The sequence below is a fragment of the Artemia sp. Qi Xiang Cuo genome, chromosome 16 (assembly GCF_049724085.1).
Source record: "Artemia sp. Qi Xiang Cuo chromosome 16, ASM4972408v1, whole genome shotgun sequence".
NCBI lineage: Eukaryota > Metazoa > Arthropoda > Branchiopoda > Anostraca > Artemiidae > Artemia > Artemia sp. Qi Xiang Cuo.
The window spans coordinates 34,524,307-34,547,530 of record NC_142809.1 but is presented as its reverse complement, the minus strand read 5'-3'; the positions used below and the strand labels follow the sequence as shown (position 1 = coordinate 34,547,530).

Sequence of the window (23,224 nt, the reverse complement as noted above, 5' to 3'; positions counted from 1 at the left end):
TATCTAAGCCTCTCTTTCATTATAGCTCTAGAAAGTGGGATAGAACCCTATTTTAAAAGCTAATTGCTAATCAGAACAGATCCTATTCAAACTTGTTAAGAAAGATAACGGGATACCATAGCATGAGAAAGAAAGAAACACTTCCAACGAAGACATTACGAAGAAGACAAAAAGTTATTGATCACTAAAAATGTGCAAAATCATTATATTACTTCTTCACTACAAAAAAAAGTTAAAGAAAGGGAGAAAAACAAGAAACACTTGACAACTAGTCAATCTCTTTGATTTTGTTTTTTATTTTTGATCCCCTTTGAAAAAATATTTCAGGTTAGAATAGCTGTACAAGTACACCTTACCTTACACCTTAGTTCCCCCGGAGCCATTAGTGGCGCATAGGGCGTCGACAAAGCTTCTCCACTCGTCCCGAAGCAACGCTGCAGCGGTGACATCTTCCCATTCAGGTAATAACGAGGTCTCAGCCGTCCTCAGATCTCGGTAAAAAATTCGCCGCAAAGTGTTTTTAGATGACCTCGCCTTCTTCTGTCGCCTGGTTTTCAGTCGTAGGCTGTCCGAGAAAGGCAGCCTTTGTTCATGCGGAGTACATGTTCCAAATATGTTCACCTCTTCTTCCTTATAACAGCAGTAATGAGAGGCTGGCCAGTTCTATTATGAATTTCAGAGTTGCTGACTCTCTGTTGCCAGCTTGTATTTAAAATTCTCCTTAGGCACATATTTTCGAATGCATGAACTCTCTTTTCGAGCTGTTGATTCATTTTCGAGCACTCACTAGCATAGAGGAGTATGGAGAGCACCTTGCTATTGAAGAGACGTAACTTCAGTCGTAAAGAGTATTTGGTGCTCCTTCCAAATGAGCTTTAATCTATTAAAAGCTCCAGTTGACTGACCAATCCTGCGTTTAATTTCGGTCTTTATTTCACCATCGCAATTGATCCAGCTACCCAAGTATTTTAAATTCTTCGCCTGTTCTAAATTTGTATCCTTGTGATACAAAACAAGCGGTGAGCTTGTGATGGACATGCAACGTTAATGGTTAGCCCGACACTTTCTGAATTTTCTATAATAGCGTCAAGCAGCTGCTGTAACCTCTGTTTAGAATCTTCTAAAAAGACTATGTCATCCGCGAAATAAAAATCAGAGAGTTATTTACTGCTTACTTTTACGCCATATCTAGAGTTTTGTATTAATATGTAGTCCATGATACCTACAAAGAAAAATGGGGAAAGTAGACATCCCTGACGCACACCAGACATGATCTTGAAAAAACTGGTTGTGCCATTCTCGGTTTTAACGCAGCACTCAGTCTCTTCATATAGGGAAATAATCATGCTCACTAGTTTTTCTGTTACCCCACAATTCTTGAGGACTCTCCACAAACATTTTAGGTCAACCGAATCAATGCCTTTTCGAAGTCAATAAATAGTAGACATAGTTTGTTGTTCTATTCTTTTGATTTCTCAACAAGCGTTCTCAGTACAAAAATCAAGTCAGAGCGCGATCTGCCGCCTCTCAATCCATGCTGCTTTTCTCGCAGATCTGTATCTAGTGCATCTCGAACCCGGTACGATATAATAGAAGCCAATAGTTTACAAGGTACTGGCAGAAGGTTGGTACCTCTCCAACTATCACAAAACATTGTGTCTCCCTTTTTGAAGATTTTCACCAATATCCCTTTGGTCCATGCACAGGGAACCCTCCCTATATTCCATATATTGGTGAAAAGGGCGAGCCACACTGAAAGGCATGTTCTTATTGAATACTTCAGCAATTCTGCTGATATTCCATCTATGCCAGGAGCCCGTCCGTTTTTTAACTTTTTGCTGCATGCATGACCTCGGCAGAACTTGGGGGGTCTCTATTAATGTCGAGCTGTAAAAAGGAGATATCAGGTACATTTTTTCGGTCACTGAGTGTCGGTCTATTTAATAGTTTCTTGAAGTAGGCAGCCCACCTTTCGTCAATTTTATCTGGATCCGGAAAAATCACTCCATTCTCGTCTTTGACCAGAGTGATTCTACTGCTCTGTTTCCCAACCATCTCATTTATCAGCTGGTAAAAAGTTTTAGAACCACCCTTTCTAGCAGCTTCCTCAGTTAAAGCAGCTTTATTTTCGAGGAAAAGTCTTTTATTCCTCGTAGCACTCTTTTTAATTTCTTTGTACTTCTCCTTGTAGAGTAGCTGTAAAGCTGACTGTGCACGCCGTGTTGCAGCAGACAGTAAGGTCTGCTTAATTACCTTACACTCGTCCATCAACTTCTATGTGGTAGAGATCCACCTTTCCTTTGATTTCTTCCTGAAACCTGGCCTATCTTCGGCAACCGTAGTGTATACACTATTTACAGTGTACAAGTACGATTTAATAAATTAAATGCCCATCGACTCAAATTAACCACATTAAATTTTTTTTCGAGATTTTTTTCCGAGATTACAGAATAGTATAAGCTTGCATATGCAAAATAAAAAAACATATTCCTAGTACTCATATTACATAAGGTACTCTCCTAGTCGTTCAACGACGTTGGCGGCTTGCTGTGGAATGCAGTGGGTCTCATCATAGATTCCTATGACAATTTCTAAAATATGAAAAATGAAGAAATTACCAAAGATGCGTGATAAGCCGAGATTGCTTAAAAAGTTATCACTTCTTCTTATATTTTCTTTTGCATCTTCGTATAAGCTTTCTAAACATAGGACTAGATCCCTCAAAAATTGAAAAAATAGGGCTTATTTTATATCTTCAATATGACAAATATAATTTTGAAACGAAACTAGACTTTTAGAAACAAGGGAAAACAACTCTGTATATTTCTCAAGGCGGTTTCGACATTTCAAACAAAGAATATAGAAAAAGAACCACTAAAGTAGGGTACAAGGCTCACAAATTCTCTATAATAAAATCTAAAGTATCGGGAGAGTGATGTTTTCGGAAACCAAGCTCTCATTGGCTTTTAACTTTTATTCTCATACGGACAACGATGAACCATTTGTTTATTGGTCAGGGGCATTTATTAGTAAAATTAAATGTATATGTTTCATAAGAACACAGAACTTTAAAGTTATGACTTGTTTCACAGCCCTCCTCCCTTCCGAGCAACAGGCCTGGGACTAGAGTCAGTGAATTATAGACTCAGGTGGGGGGGGGGGTAGACACTTTAGTTCCTTATCATGCATTCTTCTATGATTTTTGGATGCTAACTTCTATCGACTTTGTAATTTTATATACTCAGTTATCCATTCCAAGCGATAGTTCGATCAGATTCGCCGCTCTAACAGAAATTTGACAATATCAGTTGTACTAGACAACTGATTCTTACTGACGATTATTAGTGAATTTCTCTAACAAATCAGAACGTTGTTGGGGAAAACTGTAGATAGATATAAAAAAAAAAAAAAAAAAAAAAAAAAAAAAAAAAAAAAAAACCCATCACACAATTCCCTATGGTTTGCCCTGATCGTATAAAGATTATACAAAAAAAAAGAACTAGCAAATCGAATCTAGATAAATAAATTACGATTATTTATATAATATAAAAGAAATTCTCATAAAAAATAAAACTAAAATCTGCCAAGCAGATCCAAAAACCTTTGTTTTTCTGACGTAGCGTTTTTATCTTCTCCAAAATTGCTAACATATTCTGAAAGAAAACATAAAAATATTTACAAACATTCCCGGGCATATACAAGGTGTCTCAAAAGCAATTATGTATTTTAGTGAAACTGGAAACCTAAAATCTGTTCGTTGATGTTCGTTGATGTTCGAGATGTTCGTTGCCCTTCAGGGGGTGATTAAATACAGTACACATAAATAAAAGCATAATAGAAGAAAAAAAACTGCGGGGCACCAAATGTATTGTTAAAAAAGACTTAAACTTAGAGGGAATTTTAAAACACAGTTTCGTATTTGAAACACAGAGATTTTGTTCTGATTGGGACTCGTATGCTCCCAATGGCGTCAATTTACAAAATTTTAGAGGAGGGGGGGGGGTACAAATTGTAATTTTCAAAATCTAGGTAAATTTGTTGTTTTTTATTAATTTGTTCAATAAAAATACCAAAAAGATATTTTCAATGAAAAAACCCAAAAAAGGCTTTTTCAAAATTTAAGGGGGGGGGGGCAAAGAAATCCAGCAGGCACATTCTTCCCCCTAATTGTAGCCACAGTACGTTCCACTCGCTAATCAAACCCGTCCAGACTGTCTATTGCATCCTTTTGTTATATTTCTTAAATAGTAGATTCCCAGGTTCGTTCCAATATTTGTTCGATCATTCACCTTATTAGTACAATCATCCTACCTCTAGTTAAAAAGGAAATATTTCATGGTTGGTTTCGTTCGACGAAAAGAGAAGGTTTCCCAATTCAACACACTGTTTCTTATGTCTGGAACCCACTTGAATAGAACCTCGTATTTTCAGAAGACTATAAATTGAATCAGAAAGATAAAAGGAATACTGGCATTCTTAAATGAAATTTTAAGAAAAAAAATCAAAATTTTCTCTCTCCGAAATTAGTGTGTGCATTATAATTTATTTGTTTCAACTAGAGTTTCATCTAATTCTGCCCAAGTACTTGTGCTACATATTTACTACTATTTAAAAGTCTATTTTAAATAATTACATCTTAAATAAATAATCTTCACATTTGTACCCGGAGTTATATACCTGTTGTTGGGACCTTTGGCCCCTTTTGTTTCAGAAAAATGCCTTTTTATAACTTTAACTTCATTTATGTTGAATATCTAAACCCCAGGAAAGTTTTATTACGATTTCTGAAGAATCCACTAATTAGCGAGTGGTTGAAAAAGCCAGTTGAGCGATGACTCATACTGCTTAAATTTAGAGTTTGAAAAGCTTCAAAGGATGCTGGGAGTCTGATTTGATTCGGCCATTCATCGCCTTTGGTCAGAGGTGCGCGCGCAAGTGCGCGTCTTAAAGTGTATTGATTAATTGTAAGATTTTTACTTTTAGTTCCATTTTGAGTTCAATTTTGAGTTCCGTTTTTGAGGTTGTTATATGTGACCCCTTTTGGAAGAATACAAGTAAGGTATTTTATAGAAACTGTGTACTATTTTCCGTAACCCAGGCAGGGTAGGAATAGAGCTACGATGTACCTTCATTATTATATTGACAGGGAGGTTTGTTACCTCCAAGGAGAGAGTTAAGAGATTTTCTAGCCGTAACCCAAGGCAGGAACATTTGGCTTTAGAAAGTGGCCATTTGACCACTCGATCGCGTTATTGTACCCTGGGACAGGGTATACTGTAAATAGGGTAGTACCAAACCCGATATTTGCAGACACGGGCATAGCATTATAATTTGAGGGCAGGGCTTTCCCCTCCAATAAGTGGTGACACCCGTATATTACCACGCCAGTGGCGTTGTGGCCTACCAGTATAACACTGGTAACTAAACACCACGAACATTGGTGCCAGCGGTAGCTAGCACTACGAACATTGGTGGCAGCAAGAAAAAGAGCTATCGACAACACTGATAATAAAAGAATTCCGCGTTTTCGAAGAGACTAGTCGAGTTAGCCTACATAGTGATAATATCTTAGTGTGGTCACATATAAAGAGAAAAGAAAGAAATACTGAGTCAATTAACACAATTATGAATATCTATTATGGTATATGCCTTGTGATGTCATAATCGAGAAATTTATGAATCAATATATCGCGCAACTAATTAGTATTCAAAAATATAAGGCTAAAATTACTGCGTGTCAAAGCAATTTTTCGCGGTAAACCGGAAGTTACATGGATAAGAGAATTTTCATTTAGACTGAAGAGGTAATTTCAGTTAACGAAATGTTGAAATTATGTCGGACAGAGATGAGATTAACTCAAGGGCAAGTGAAGCCCATAGAAAAAGTAGGAAAATAGAAAGAAAGGCAAATATGGAGGCCTTTGAGAGAGAGCACCAAGAATATAAGGAAAAATGCAGGCTGAGAAAGATGAAATTAGAAGAATAGAAAACAGGACGAAAGGGCTAGAGTAGCCTATAAAGAAAGAAACAATACGGATAGAGAACGAACATATTCAGAAAATTAATTAAGAAGAAATAATGACAGACGGGACCAAATTAGTCCGAGTAGAAGGAGCAGTGTTAAATCGAGATCCAGCAGGAGCTCGCGAGAAAGCACTCAAATAGATATGACACAACAAATATTAAATTTCTTGAAGGAAGTGAGAATAGCCAGAGAACAAGAAGACGAGAGAGATAGACAAGAAAGAGAGAAAGAAAGAATAGCTAGAGAAAAAAGGGAAGAGGCTGATAGAATAGCCAGAGAACGAAAAAAGGAGAATGATAAAACAGCTAGAGAAAAACAAAAGAGAGATCAACAAGAGTTTAAAAGAACCATTATGGACATAAGCGGAGCCCGCTGGAGAATCCCGAAAGGTAAAATGTTATCACAAGTCACTTCATGTCTATTGGGTAGCCATGCTAATTAGTCTAAGAATAAATTATGAAAAAATGAAAATTACCAAACATTAAACACTTTTAGGAGAAAATATACAACGTCGCTGACTAGGCGGGACGGTGGACCGGCACATAAAACAAATGGGGAGGCTGTGCCACACTATCGGAAAAACGAAATACATGATACGCGTGTTCAAAATGTTGATAATCCATAAAAATGGGATGCGGAAGTAATAAGACCATATAATATTGAAAATAAGACGCGCGAAATTGATTTTTCAGGAAAATTTGCAAATGACAGAAAACTTGAGAAAACTTTTAATGAATATGAGACGCTAACAAGTACAGGCCAAAATGAAACGCTGAGGGTGCTAGTGAGAAAGCAGACGAAACTTATTGTACGCACTTTTCCTCTAAATGTTCTAAAAATTATGGTAGAATATGATAAACCAAATGCCAGAGTTTAATTCCCATTTAATAATGAAATGATTGTTTCTGCGGTAAGAATAAAGAAGAGTAAAAGAGAGAGAAGAGATATTAAACGGAGATACAATGAAGAAATGCAGTCTAATATGGTGGACACTGGAGGCCAATTCAGATTTAACAATGATTTATTATTTTGCACGAATGAGAAAACTGATGAAAGTATAGATGAAAAGAGAAGTTTAGAAAAAAGACAAACTTTGGAGATTTAGCATGTTGTGGAGAAAAATAAAAAGTTATCTTGGCTGTGCCTAGCTAAAATAAATAATAGAGGGGACAAAGAGGTTCAAGATCCACTAGAAAAATTGCAAAATTATAATAAGACGGAAAATCTTAGGAGGGAGGAGAAGACCCATGACAAATTAAGAGAAACTACAGATAATCCTGACATAGAATTGACTTGTCAACAACAGGTTACGGAAAGATTGAATGACACTGAATTTTGGGTTGAATTGAAGAAATTTGGGAAGGAATCTGATATTGGTTTGATCAACTCAAAAGAGGGTTTGATCCCTTATGAGGTGAAGGAATTCCTTGGGGAAGATCCCCTGCGGCAAGATGTAAAAGATGGCTCTTGTCTTTAATGCACAACTAACAGACATGCTGTGAGCCCTCGGATAGGGCCTTGTTTTTTTATTTTGAAATATTGTCTTCAGTCTTTATTACCTGGCAGTACTCATTCGACTATTTTGGAGTACAAGGCCCAGAAAAAAGCGATTCAAGATTCATTCAAATTTTTAGTTTGTTTTCCAGGATCCCTCTCGGTTCCAGTTGCCTTCGCCTTTTTAGTCTGGGGTTATATGAAATTATGTCAATAGGCAGTTCATTTTTTTATTGATAGGTGAGGTTGTTTCTTCAGATGGAAATTAAGAGGCAAGTCCAGCTAATTTTTCACGAAGACTGAAAATATCGAAAGGGCCAGAAACCGATTCTCAGTTCCTCTGAAATGTAAATTCGTGAGAGCAAGAAATTTTTTGTTTTTGATTGTGCTGTGCACAATGAATTTCTACGAATCTTGGGGACTTCAACTTTGAAAACCAAATGCGGATGCTATACGATCAAGACCATGGTGGTCCTACGGTAGAGACGTGGGGATGACGACGAATCCTCAGCCAAGCGGTGGAAATACAGGCATTGGTAGAAGAAAGAAAAGAAGATAAGCAAGTTTGGTGATTTTGAAGTTGGTGTTATTTATTTTATGTTTCTGTTTTGTGCTCTGACCCATGGCGTGATGGCGGTCATTTTTCTTAGGAGGGAGTTGTTGGGACCTTTGGCCTCTTTTGTTTCAGACAAATGCCTTTTTATAAATTTAACTTCATTTATGTTGAATATCTAAACCCCAGGAAAGTTTTTATTACGATTTCTGAAGAATCCACTAATTAGCGAGTGGTTGAAAAAGCCAGTTGAGCTATGACTCATACTGCTTAAATTTAGAGTTTGAAAAGCTTCAAAGGATGCTGGGAGTCTGATTTGATTCGGCCATTCATCGCCTTTGGTCAGAGGTGCGCGCGCACGCGCGCGTCTGAAAGTGTATTGATTAATTGTAAGATTTTTACTTTTAGTTCCATTTTGAGTTCCGTTTTTGAGTTGTTATATGTGACCCTTTTGGAAGAATACAAGTAAGGTATTTTATAGAAACTGTGTACTATTTTCCGTAACCCAGGCAGGGTAGGAATAGAGCTACGAGGTACCGTCATTATTATATTGACAGGGAGGTTTGTTACCTCCAAGGAGAGAGTTAAGAGATTTTCTAGTCGTAACCCAAGGCAGGTACATTTGGCTTTAGAAAGTGGCCATTTGACCACTCGATCACGTTATCGTACCCTGGGACAGGGTATACTGTAAATAGGGTAGTACCAAACGCGATATTTACAGAACCGGTGTGGTAGACACGGGCATAGCATTATAATTTGGGGCCGGGGCTTTCCCCTCCAATAAGTGGTGACACCCGTATATTACCACGCCAGTGGCGTTGTGGCCTACCAGTATAACACTGGTAACTAAACACCACGAACATTGGTGCCAGCGGTAGCTAGCACTACGAACACCTGTGCCTAAAATTTGTTCATTTGGAATCTTTGAAAGGATTAGAAAACGTTAGTCAAACATCCTTTTTTTTATTTTAACCTCATTTTAGTATTATTTAACAGATGGTTTTGGGCTTAACCACTCTTACTTTCGCCAATTCTTTCTCAACAGAGATGCAAATTACAACATATGTTTAGCTCAGAATGAAGCCTTGTGAGGGGATATTTTGCTTCAAGGGCATTTTCCTAATTAGATTTTAAAATAAAATTTTTCTTTGATCTTCTATCTCAGTTCTTTTTCTTCATTTGTGGTTTGGATACAATCTGCGTTACGAATTAAAAAAAAAGTAAAGAATAGAAGAATAGAAAAAGAAAAGAAGGTAGGGACTTTACAGTCCCTACCGGCAGTGCTGATCTCAGTTTCATGGCCCTTCAGCCAGGAAGTGCAATTAGGGGTTAGAAGCCAGCCATCCTGTGCTTTCGCACATCCTTCCTGTTCAACCTCCCCAGATTTCTCAATGTACCGACAGTGCTGGATCCAGGGGGGGGGGGCTCAACATTTTTCTGGCATCCTCATTCCTTTCTCTTTTTACTCTTTTTTTTAAGTAAACTTGTCAATTTGGTCAATTAGTCGTAGCTTATTTACCGAATTAACAGCAAAAAAAAATTAAGTGTCTCAACCCGTTCAGTAACTATCTGTAAAACCGGCATAAAAACTTTAATTGCTGCTAGCTTCCCCCTTTTCTACGTTCCTACGGGAATGGGGGGGGGAGGGACACCGTCCCCATGAAGACACCCCCTGCCACCTGGGCACTCAGCTTTTCGAAACCCTTTAGCATCTGACCAAGGCAAACAAAAACAAATTCGGGAGTGACTCTTTCAAACAGGGTACCCTCTTTAACAGATTGTTTGTCAGCTCTATCTGCTGATTCATTTCCACTAAATCGATTGTGTCCAGGAATCCACTGAATAGCAACTTGGCTTGATTTTCGCAAAGTACTACCCTCGCCTTATATGCAAAAAAACCCACCGCTTGCTAATTGAAAATTTAGTTTTTTAATTTGTCTTGAACTATCGAATCGGTTCAAATTCACGGTACAATTTCGATCGTCAAAGGCCCATAGCACAGAAGTAAGTCAGTAGAGCATCCAATTTTAATGGGGCTGTTTTCGCTTTCCCCCCTGGTTTTATATGTATATACGGCCCCCTTTCAAGCACCCCTTTGCAACTGGGGAATCCAGCTTTTTGAAAGTGTATTTTAGCATCTGGAAAAAGTGGAAAAGGCTAAGGCAACCATTGCAACTTGAAGACTTAGCTTTTTTTTGTCTGAATACTGGATCGGTCTACTTCACGGCGCTCTCGACCTTTCCGACCTAATAACACAAAAGTGTTGGTTTTCGAGCCCAAATTTTTGCCATTTCTATTCACTTTTTTAATATTTCATTTTTTATATCCTTCTTTGTTATGAGCCAGATTCCTTTAGTGGTTTAGAATATAAATGGTCGGAAAGTCCACCTTTTTTGGCAGATGATAGTTATCTTTAGTTGTCAGCAAAAAAAATAAAGCTTTTCGTTGATGGAAGTTTTGTTCAAAAGGCGGTATGGGTTCTACACCATCAAAATGGATGCTCTCCATATACATACCCACGGCATATATAGTTACCACTTACTAGGTCTGAAAGAGCTAGAGGGCGAAGAAGTATGCACCAAAAACATCCTTATTTACGGTCGCCTACCTTCACTAGCATTCTTTTCTTTTATCATTAATTTCAGCAGTTATCCATAGCAAGAGTTGGCACGATCTCAAGGAAGGCTACGAGAAGCACGGCCATTTCGGCTGTCAATCGCTGTCAGAAGCAGATTTTCCCGAACATGTTTGTTTTGCTGACAACCCTTATGACGCTTCCAGGGCCAAAATGCGAGGCAGAAAGAATGTTCTCCAAGGTCGACAGGAGGTGTTCTGTAGTAAGGAGCACAATTTCAGTAGAGAGGTTGGCGGTGCTGTTGTTTATGCAAACATACAGGAATGAACTGCCGAAAACAGAAGATGTCATTGATTCGTTTGCCATCAGAAAGGCTTGGAGACTGAATCTGATACTCTAGTATTGCCTTTTATTTTTTTTATTTTTTTATTTTTTTTTTTGGTTCAATTTTCTTTTCACTTTAATTTTGAGGCTTTTGCAATGAATAATGAGCGACATTTAAAGTGTGGTCTAGGTTGTTGTTACAGACATGACTCGAATAGTATCAACAGACTTGTTCCCATTTTACTAGGTGGAATTGTCATGATCACCCATTGAGACGTTCTGTTGGACTAGCTTCTAGGTCGTTTTACATCACCACCACCCAGATTCACACAACAAACTCGTCTGACGAAAGCGATATCGACACCCCAACCTAGTATTGTGTTCGAATCACATTGTCACCCTTGGTCCAGTTGCCCGCCCCCCCCCCCAAGATTTTGCTCTAGATCCGCTAGTGGGTATCCATTTAAAGCCGGATCCACTCTGGCTGATCTTACAGAGTTACGTCCCCCGTACCAAACCAAATAATCAGCGACACCCGGACTCGAGCCCTTGTCCTCACGGACAAAGGAGTTCAATAATACAATGCAAGCATTTATCAGCATCAGTCCCTCTCAAACTGCAATGAAACCCGTCAATCACAAGTGACTAATTTTTTTTTTTTTTTTTTTTTTTTTTTTTTTTTTTTTTTTTTTGCACGACCTCCTCGACTATTTTAGGAAGAAAATTGAAAAAAATCAACGGTTTGGAGGAAAAAAAGAACTGAAGAAGTAAATTTGTAGAGAAAAAAAAATAATATAAATAACCTCTGATAATCTCCCTAATTTGTTGCACCGAACCGCCACGAAGACTAAGTATGTGCAATACTCGATCACGAATCTGAGGTGGGCCAGAAACAGCGACCTCTAGTATAATATAATCAACCATCTGTAGAACAAAGAGGCCATTGTCCAAACGACGCAAGTAGGTTGCTTCCTCATCTTCATTCTACAATAAAGATCTTTTTTATTTAAAACACCATTGAAACCTAAAATAATATTTTTATCCCTGTGGGGATAAAAATATTTAGCAGTGGGGACAAAAGTCTATGAGTAATAAAGATTGTAAAATAGGAAAGGCAAAAAAACACGAATTAGAAAACAGATAGGCCTGCTCAAACATACACATTTAAACACATACTTTGAAAACATTAAAAACATTTAATGAGCTTGAAAAACATTTTCAAGCCAGCTGAATCTCACAAAAGCATAAGAAAACCTACCTTTGCAATTGACATACAATTGGAAAATAGCTTGTTGGAAAAAGAGTCCTAACTTAGCTTTCGCAATCTGTTCAGGTGAAGCAATGGATTTATTTGCCCGTTGTGTGTAGTTACATTAAATCAATTCAATCAATCAGGTTAAAAATTTCTCTCTCTTCAACGGAAGTAAAGAGTAGAGCAAGTTGAAACTTAAAACGAGCTAAGACTACTTCTTCGCATATTACGTAAGACAAATCTACAAAACACTCAAATAAAGTAACTAGTGGTTTTACACCAGCAAAATTCTAAAAACTAAAGCATTACTGACCCCCCCCCACGAAAAAGGATGCGATCAGTAGGACCAGAAAATTCAATCGTTAATGTCTACAATACTATTATAATTATCTAAAAATTTCAACCAAGGTCAGTGCTAAGGTAAAGAGCTAGTTTTGAGAATTCAGTTTATTTGACCAGATGATTTTGAGAGATCGTGATTTTGAATTGTCTACTTTTTGTTGATAAACAACAGAAGTCATTGATATTGTAAAAGAATGCCATTACTATAAACTAAATTAAAAAGAAAAAACAATTTCAACCAAAAAAATATTTGACTCGGATACTTCAGAATTTCTTTTCACATGCGTTTTAAGAGTGAAAAGTATATAACAAGGAATCAAAGCACATTTTTTATGTTTAAAAAGTGTGTGGAATTCCTGTCATCACCAAAATCCTTAAAAGAAGAAGGAAAAGCAATTACCTCTGCATCCTGTATCTCTCGATCGGATTTGGTAACTTTTTCAGTATATTTGAAATGCAGTTCCATCAGTCTTTCGACTTTTTCAAAGTCGTTCTCAGCAAATTTTGCCAACAATCTTTGTCGTTGTGGGCCTTGACAATGGCGAAAAATGTTGGCTATTATAGACAATACATGCTCTGAAAAAAAGGCTGTTTAAAGACTTGCATTCAAGGAAAGGATAAGAATTATTTTAAATAATTGTCAATTACAACCCAGATGGGCCGAATCCCCATTTCAGTATAAAAAAAAGCCACCAAATTAAGAAGAAGGGAAAAACAATTTGACACATAAACAAAATTAAATGGTTAAAAAAAATCCTATAAAATTGGCTACAGAGTCACGATGCCAAGGTAGTAGTCACGTCGACAAGGTAGTAGAAGATTCTCATGTACCATCTCATTGACCGTATTTGGGTTCCATACAAGGCAGTCAACATTTCTGATAAATCGACGCCACCCATATACTTGTTGTATTCTTTGACGATCACAGGACGCACCACCTCAATTCGAGTTTTATTTGAAAAGTCCCACCTCAGACAAGTATACCTAGGCTCGACTGCACAATAGGTCGATGCTAGAGTAATGGCTTTATTATCGAACCAACGGATTACGGCGACATCGTTGCAAGTCTCGACTCTCCAATCAGTTACTCCTCTTCCTTCTTTTTTCAAGTCCTTCTCGTCGATGAGCGTACAACCTTTGACTTGGTCTTTTTGGAGTGTTGCCACACAATCATATCCGATCAACTTCAAGTGAACGATTAGTGGCATGCTAGCGAACCAGTAGTGAAAATAAATTTTGAAGCCTTTCTTTGGTGGTAAGTCTTTGATCAACCTTAGCACGACCGAACCACCGAGTCCGGAGGCTCCAGCATGCCAAACAGTCTTACATGTTGCAGTACAGTATAAATACTGTGACATTCTTAAACTCCTTTTATCAAAGGGAGCCAATATAGATAGTTTGAATTGACGAGGCCAGACACCTTTGATACTGGCTGTGAAAAGAATAAATTTTTCTTATACGGAATAAAAATATAAAAACAAAATTTTATATGCATCTACAGAACATCATTTCCTTGCGACACGTGGGATCGAACCTGCCAGCCTTTGGTCAGAAGGTGAAGCTTTATCCATGACGCTATCGCAAGGTAATATTAACAATAATTCTTCTACAACTTTGTTAATTTACTTTAATCAGCAATAATTTAATGGCTAATGTACATAGTTTAACTAGGATGAACGTGAATACATAACATGATGCCTTTTTTATCCTCTTTCGTAATTTAGTCATTACTTCTGGGGGAAATTAAATTTTGAGCCCCTAATGGGGCCCCAATAGGTAAAACAGTTCTTAGAAACCCAAAATTAGAAATATATTCCTAAAAAAAGTTTAGTATATTTTTTTATTTTCATTTTTTCCTTTTCCTCATAAAGCGGGGCACTGGAACATTGTAGAGAGCTGTTTAGTAGCTCATTTTAAAGGAAATTGATGGGGTTAAAAATTACAGTAAGGACCGAAGTCTATCCCATAGTAACTGATACAACAGGAAAAAAAAGGTTTGTGGTATATATTATGTCATACGAGGTTACATTTGATTTTAAATAAATCCGGACAGCTTTCCGTGTTGCAGAGGTAGCTAGAAACCTAGTAAGAGATAAATTTTATCTGATGATGATGCAACACACTTATCTTAAGAAATCATAGTATAATACAAATTTATTTTATTTATATCCTTAAGAAATCAAAATAAGTAAAAATTTCCCATACCACGAATCGAATTAGGGACAACTGGGTGAGAGCCAGCTATCCTAACCACTTGTACCATCAGAGACTTATTAAAAGTAAGTTACATATAAGACAAGATAATAAATTTGATAATTAAACAAAGGATCGATATAGTTCGTCATCAACGGTGTTAGTCAAGCAGTTATTAATAGAATCTTTATTTATCCGGGTTGCAGCGGTAGCTAGCAACCTAGTAAGAGACGATCACGTCCAATGTTAAGAAATATAAAAACCCATAGTTCCTAAAAAAGGAGTCAGATCAAAACAAAAAGTACACCATTAGAACCGCCTTGTCCGAAACCCCTGTATAGGAAACTTTCTGTCCCTTGGCTTGAACAGAAAGGGAAATATATTGGCTTGAAAATCAAGAAAAGTGGCAGCTACTACAACATTCTTCCTAAACGGGATATTTTTTTCTTTTTTTTTTCTTTGTTTCCAGAGATAGCTTGGCACTGGAACATCGTAGAGGGTTGTTCAATAGCTCATTTTAAAGGAAATTAATTGGGTTAAAAACCTTTTGTAACTAAAATAAATTATTTCTAAAAGAGAATAAATTTTTCCACCAAAAACTGCATTTTCGATGTCTTTTCACACTGCAGTCTTTCAAACATAATCGTTTACCAGCGGTAAAATTTGAACCCACGCCTCCAAAGAGACTGGTGGCTAACACCAGTGCCTTGGACCACTCGGCCAGGTTGCCTCTCATAAATAATATATATGTGAATCCGGGTTGCAGCAGTAGCTAGCAATCTAGTAAGAGACGATCAGTCCAATGCTAAGAAATATAACAAAACTCCTAAAAAATAGAGTCAGATCAAAATTATAATAAAGATCGAACTCTTCCCTATACTAACTTGCATAGGCAACTTCACTATATTTAAGATTATCCGGGTTGCAGCGGTAGCTAGCAACCTAGTAAGAGACGATCACGTCCAATGTTAAGAAATATAAAAACCCATAGTTCCTAAAAAAGGAGTCAGATCAAAACAAAAAGTACACCATTAGAACCGCCTTGTCCGAAACCCCTGTATAGGAAACTTTCTGTCCCTTGGCTTGAACAGAAAGGGAAATATATTGGCTTGAAAATCAAGAAAAGTGGCAGCTACTACAACATTCTTCCTAAACGGGATATTTTTTTCTTTTTTTTTTCTTTGTTTCCAGAGATAGCTTGGCACTGGAACATCGTAGAGGGTTGTTCAATAGCTCATTTTAAAGGAAATTAATTGGGTTAAAAACCTTTTGTAACTAAAATAAATTATTTCTAAAAGAGAATAAATTTTTCCACCAAAAACTGCATTTTCGATGTCTTTTCACACTGCAGTCTTTCAAACATAATCGTTTACCAGCGGTAAAATTTGAACCCACGCCTCCAAAGAGACTGGTGGCTAACACCAGTGCCTTGGACCACTCGGCCAGGTTGCCTCTCATAATTACATTAAAGAACGAACTGTAGCCCATAGAAACTGAAATATTAATCCGGGTTGCAGCGGTAGCTAGCAACCTAGTAAGAGACGATCACGTCCAATGTTAAGAAATATAAAAACCCATAGTTCCTAACAAAGGAGTCAGATCAAATTCAAAAGTACACCATTAGAACCGCCTTGTCCGAAACCCCTTGAAAGGAAACTTACCGGAAACTTTCTGTCCCTTGGCTTGAAACAGCAAGGGAAATATATTGGCTTGAAAATCAAGAAAAGTGGCAGCTATTACAACATTCTGCCTAAACGGGATATTTTTTTTTCTTTTTTTCTCTTTTCTTTTTTTCTCTTTTCTTTCTTTTCCACAGATAGCTTGGCACTGGAACATCGTAGAGAGTTGTTCAATGGTTCATTTTAAAGGAAAGTAATTGGGTTAAAAATCTATAGTAACTAAAATAAATTATTTCTAAAAGAGAATAAATTTTTCCACCAAAAACTGCATTTTCGATGTCTTTTCACACTGCAGTATTTCAAACATTATACCAGCGGTACGATTTGAACCCACGCCTCCGAAGAGACTGGTGGCTAACACCAGTGCCTTGGACCACTCGGCCAGGCTGCCTCTCATAAATAATATATATGTGAATCTGGGTTGCAGCAGTAGCTAGCAACCTAGCAAGAGACGATCAGTCCAATGCTAAGAAATATAAAAACCCAAAACTCCTAAAAATAGAGTCAGATCAAAACAAAAGTATATCATTAGAACTACCTTGTCTGAAAACTTACTAGATAAATAATGAATGTCGTCATTTTTTATATTAGAGCTATGACGTGAATAGAAAAACACGATATGATGTTGTGGTTTCTGAAGACGTCATGAAATAATATCATTGCGCCATGACGTCAATAAAATCATTACGCCGTGACGTCATAATTACTACTTAAGAACGACAAAGATGTAAATGGTCTCATTCGTTTTTAGATAATGGTTAGATCAAAGCAAGCTGCACGCAAGTTAAAAAAACAGTACTACACAGACAACAGAGATAGTATCTTGAAAAGAGAAAAGCAAAGGTATTCAACCGACCAGGCGTATCGAGAAGTAAAAATTGAGAGAGCGAAACAAAACAGCAAGATGTGTTATCAAAATGATGAAGATTATAGACATGCAAAAATTGAGACAGCCAAACAAAAGTTCAAGGAGAGTTATCACAATGATGAAGATTACCCCATCAAATATAAGAAAAACCAAAAGCAAAGGTATTCAACCGTTCAGGTGTATCGAGAAGTAAAAATTGAGACAGCCAAACAAAAGATCAAGGAGCGTTATCAAAATGATAAACTTTATAGAGAAGCAACAATTGAGCAGGCTAGACAAAAGAGCAAGGAACGGTATGATAATGATAAAGATTACAGAGAAGCAAGAATTGAGCAGGCTAGATCCGGGTTGCAGCGGTAGCTAGCAACCTAGTAAGAGACGATCACGTCCAATGTTAAGAAATATAAAAACCCATAGCTCCTAACAGAGGAGTCAGATCAAAACAAAAAGGACACCATTAGAACCGCCTTGTCCGAAACCCCTGTATAGGTAATTTTCTGTCCCTTGGCTTGAACAGCAAGGGAAATATATTGGCTTGAAAATCAAGAAAAGTGGCAGCTACTACAACATTCTGCCTAAACGGGATATTTTTTTCTTTTTTTTTTCTTTTTTCTTTCTTTTCCACAGATAGGTTGGCACTGGAACATCGTAGAGAGTTGTTCAATAGCTCATTTTAAAGGAAATTAATTGGGTTAAAAATTACAGTAAAGAACGATATCTTGTCCATAGTAACTGATATACGGTGGTTCCAGGGGTAGCTATCCGGGTTACAGCGGTAGCTAGCAACCTAGTAAGAGACGATCACGTCCAATGTTATCCGGGTTGCAGCGGTAGCTAGCAACCTAGTAAGAGACGATCACGTCCAATGTTAATAAATGTAAAAACCCATAGTTTCCTAAAAAGGAGTCAGATTAAATTTAAAAGTACAACATTAGAACCGCCTTGCACAAAACCCCTTTGAAAGGAACTTACCGCCCTTTGGCTTGAACAGCGAGGGACATATATTGGCTTGAAAATCAAGAAAAGTGGCAGCTACTACAACATTCTGCCTAAAAGGAATATTTTTGTTTTCTTTTTTTCTTCTTTTCCAGAGATAGCTTGGCACTGGAACATCGTAGAGAGTTGTTCAATGGCTCATTTTAAAGGAAACTAATTGGGTTAAAAATCTATAGTAATTAAAATAAATTATTTCTAAAACAGGATAAATTTTTCCACCAAAAACTGCTTTTTTATGTCTTTTCACACTGCAGTCTTTCAAACATAATCGTATACCAGCGGTATGATTTGAACCCACGCCTCCGAAGAAACTGGTGGCTAACACCAGTGCCTTGGACCACTCGGCCAGGCTGCCTCTCATAAATAATAATATATATGTGAATCTGGGTTGCAGCATCCGGGTTGCAGCGGTAGCTAGCTACCTAGTAAGAGTCGATCACGTCCAATATTAAGAAATGTAAAAACCCATAGTTCCTAAAAAAAGGAGTCAGATCAAATTCAAAAGTACACCATTAGAACCGCCTTGTCCAAAACCCCTTGAAAGGAAACTTACCGCCCTTTGGCTTGAACAGCAAGGGAAATATATTGGCTTGAATTATAATAAAGAACGAATATTTTACCGATTATCTACTAATAACCATATATGACGTAATAATTGACATGACGTAATATCTAAAACCTATTGTGTACTAATAACCATATATGACTTAATGAGCGACTTGACGTAAAAATTGAAAAAATTAATTTTTATTTTATTTTCGTTTTTAGTTCAGAATTGCTAAAGTTATAAACTGCAAAAATATTTATGGTGTCTGAACAATGGTTTTAATCTTTTAATTTAGACTAGAAAAATACCTGAAAATTTAAAAATTAGTTTAATTTTTTGTTAGGTTCTTGATACTTGATACGGGACATAAAAATTCAACCAATGGTTACATAATGGTTTCAATCAAGCAAGCTACACGCAAGTTAAAAAAACAGTACTGCCAAAAAAACAGAGATAGCATCTTGAAAAGAGAAAAGCAAAGGTATTCAACCGACCAGGCGTATCGAGATGCGAAAATTGATAGTGACAAACAGCGTTATTATAATGATATAGTTTAAAGACATGCGAAAATTGAGACAGCCAAACAAAAGATTAAGGAACGGTATGATAATGATGAAGATTACAGAGAAGCAACAATTGAGACAGCCAAACAAAAGAGCAAGGAACGGTATGATAACGATATAGATTACCGAAACAAACATAAGAAAAAAGTTGCTACCAGAATAATGGGTAGATACTGGGGTGACAAAAGCAATAATGAAATCCGGGTTGCAGCGGTAGCTAGCAACCTAGTAAGAGACGATCACGTCCAATGTGTTAAGAAATGTAAAAACCCATAGTTCCTAAAAAAGGAGTCAGATCAAAACAAAAAGTACACCATTAGAACCGCCTTGTCCGAAACCCCTGTATAGGAAGCTTTCTGTCATTTGGCTTGAACAGCAAGGGAAATATATTGGCTTGAAAATAAAGAAAAGTGGCAGCTACTACAACATTCTGCCTAAACGAGATATTTTTTTTCTTTCTTGTTATCCAGAGATAGCTTTGTTACAGTAAAGAACGAACTTCAACCCGTAGTAACTAAAGTAAGATTATAAATTTAAGACTAAAACAAGTACTTTGTTTGCTTTGGTATGAAATACTGGCAGCGTTGGGATTTGAACCCACACTTCGAAAGATACGGGTGGCTTAATCCAGGTTGCAGCAGTAGCTAGTAACTTAGTAAGAGACGATCACGTCCAATGGAAAGAAATATAAAAACTCTTAGTTCCTAACAAAGGAGACAGGTCAAATTCAAAAGTACACCATTAGAACCACCTTGTCCGAAACCCCTGTATAGGAAACTTTCTGTTCCTTGGCTTGAAATAGCAAGGGAAATATATTGACTTGAAAATCAAGAAAAGTGGTAGCTATTACAACATTCTGCCTAAACGGGATATTTTTTTTTCTTTTTTCTCTTTTCTTTCTTTTCCACAGATAGCTTGGCACTGGAACATCGTAGAGAGTTGTTCAATAGCTCATTTTAAAGGAAATTAATTGGGTTAAAAATCTATAGTAACTAAAATAAATTATTTCTAAAAGAGAATAAATTTTTCCACCAAAAACTGCATTTTCAATGTCTTTTCACACTGCAGTATTTCAAACATTATACCAGCGGTAAGATTTGAACCCACGTCTCCAAAGAGACTGGTGGCTAACACCAGTGCCTTGGACCACTCGGCCAGGCTGCCTCTCATAAATAATATATATGTGAATCTGGGTTGCTGCAGTTGCTAGCAACATAGCAAGAGACGATCAGTCCAATGCTAAGAATTATAAAAACCCAACACTCCTAAAAATAGAGTCAGATCAAAACAAAAGTAGATCATTAGAACTACCTTGTCTGAAAACTTACTAGATAAATAATGAATGTCGTCATAGTTTTATAGTAGAGCTATGGCGTGAATAGAAAAACACGATATTATGTTGTGGTTTCTGAAGACGTCATGAAATAATATCATTGCGCCATGACGTCAATAAAATCATTACGCCGTGACGTCATAATTACTAATTAAGAACGACAAAGATGTAAATGGTCTCATTCATGAATCACATAATGGTTAGAGCAAAGCAAGATACACGCAAGTTAAAAAAAACAGTACTACACAAACAGCAGAGATAGTATCTTGAAAAGAGAAAAGAAAAGGTATTCAACCCACCAGGTGTATCGAGAAGTAAAAATTGAGAGAGCAAAACAAAACAGCAAGATGTGTTATCAGAATGATGAAGATTATAGACATGCAAAAATTGAGACAGCCAAACAAAAATTCAAGGAGAGTTATCACAATGATGAAGAGTACCGCATCAAATATAAGAAAAACCAAAAGCTATGGTATTCAACCGTCCAGGTGTATCGAGAAGTAAAAATTGAGACAGCCAAACAAAAGATCAAGGAGCGTTATCATAATGATAAACTTTATAGAGAAGCAACAATTGAGCAGACTAGACAAAAGAGCAAGGAACGGTATGATAATGATAAAGATTACAGAGAAGCAAGAATTGAGCAGGCTAGATTACAGTAAAGAACGATATCTTGTCCATAGTAACTGATATACGGTGCTTCCAGGGGTAGCTATCCGGGTTGCAGCGGTAGCTAGCAACCTAGTAAGAGACGATCACGTCCAATGTTATCCGGGTTGCAGCGGTAGCTAGCAACCTAGTAAGAGACGATCACGTCCAATGTTAAGAAATGTAAAAACCCATAGTTCCTAAAAAAGGAGTCAGATCAAATTCTAAAGTACACCATTATAACCATCATGCCCGAAACCCCTTGAACGGAAACTTACCGCCTTTTGGCTTGAACAACAAGGGAAATATATTGGCTTGAAAATCAAGAAAAGTGGCAGCTACTACAACATTCTGCCTAAACGGGATATTTTTTTTTCTTTTTTTCTTCTTTTCCAGAGATAGCTTGGCACTGGAACATCGTAGAGAGTTGTTCAATGGCTCAATTTAAAGGAAATTGATTGGGTTAAAAATCTATAGTAACTAAAATAAATTATTTTTAAAACAGGATAAATTTTTCCACCAAAAACTGCATTTTTGATGTCTTTTTACACTGCAGTCTTTCAAACATAATCGTATACCAGCGGTAAGATTTGAACCCACGCCTCCGAAGAGACTGGGGGCTAACACCAGTGCCTTGGATCACTCGGCCAGGCCGCCTCTCATAAATAATAATATATATGTGAATCTGGGTTGCAGCATCCGGGTTGCAGCGGTAGCTAGCTACCTAGTAAGAGTCGATCACGTCCAATGTTAAGAAATGTAAAAACCCATAGTTCCTAAAAAAGGAGTCCGATCAAATTCAAAAGTACACCATTAGAACCGCCTTGTCCAAAACCCCTTGAAAGGAAACTTACCGCCCTTTGGCTTGAACAGCAAGGGAAATATATTGGCTTGAATTATAATAAAGAACGAATATTTTACCGATTATCTACTAATAACCATATATGACGTAATAATTGACATGACGTAATATCTAAAACCTATTGTGTACTAATAACCATATATGACTTAATGACCGACGTGACGTAAAAATTGAAAAAATTAATTTTTATTTTATTTTCGTTTTTAGTTCAGAATCGCTAAATTTATAAACTGCAAAAATATTTATGGTGTCTGAACAATGGTTTTAATCTTTTAATTTAGACTAAAAAAATACCTGAAAATTTAAAAATTATTTTAATTTTTTGTTAGGTTCTTGATACTTGATACGTGACTTAAAAATTCAACCAATGGTCACATAATGGTTTCAATCAAGCAAGCTACACGCAAGTTAAAAAAACAGTACTGCCAAAAAAACAGAGATAGCATCTTGAAAAGAGAAAAGCAAAGGTATTCAACCGACCAGGCGTATCGAGATGCGAAAATTGATAGTGACAAACAGCGTTATTATAATGATGTAGTTTAAAGACATGCGAAAATTGAGACAGCCAAACAAAAGATTAAGGAACGGTATGATAATGATGAAGATTACAGAGAAGCAACAATAGAGACAGCCAAACAAAAGAGCAAGGAACGGTATGATAACGATATAGATTACCGAAACAAACATAAGAAAAAAGTTGCTACCAGAATAATGGGTAGATACTGGGGTGACAAAAGCAATGATGAAATCCGGGTTGCAGCGGTAGAAAGCAACCTAGTAAGAGACTATCACGTCCAATGTTAAGAAATATAAAAACCCATAGCTCCTAAAAAAGGAGTCAGATCAAAACAAAAATTACAATAAAGAACGATCTGTAGCCCATAGCAACTGAAGTATTATAAGGAATCATTACACAGAGGATTACATTAAAGAAGGAACTGGAATCCATAGTACATTATAGAACGAACAG

General features: G+C 36.9%; 1 protein-coding gene across 1 annotated transcript in view; it reads right to left on the bottom strand.

The window, feature by feature from the left end:
• Positions 1-3,522: 3,522 nt before the first annotated feature.
• The window catches only part of LOC148942832 (beta-catenin-like protein 1), a 119,423-nt gene continuing 99,721 nt past the window's right edge, over positions 3,523-23,224 (bottom strand). Inside the window, exons 8-10 of the mRNA XM_089102370.1 lie at positions 12,966-13,141; positions 11,775-11,955; positions 3,523-3,653 (exon numbers count right to left, since the gene is read on the bottom strand). Of these exons, the coding sequence (XP_088958496.1) occupies positions 3,574-3,653; positions 11,775-11,955; positions 12,966-13,141 (437 nt within the window). The 3' untranslated portion in view covers positions 3,523-3,573. The remainder of the gene's footprint in view (positions 3,654-11,774; positions 11,956-12,965; positions 13,142-23,224) is intronic.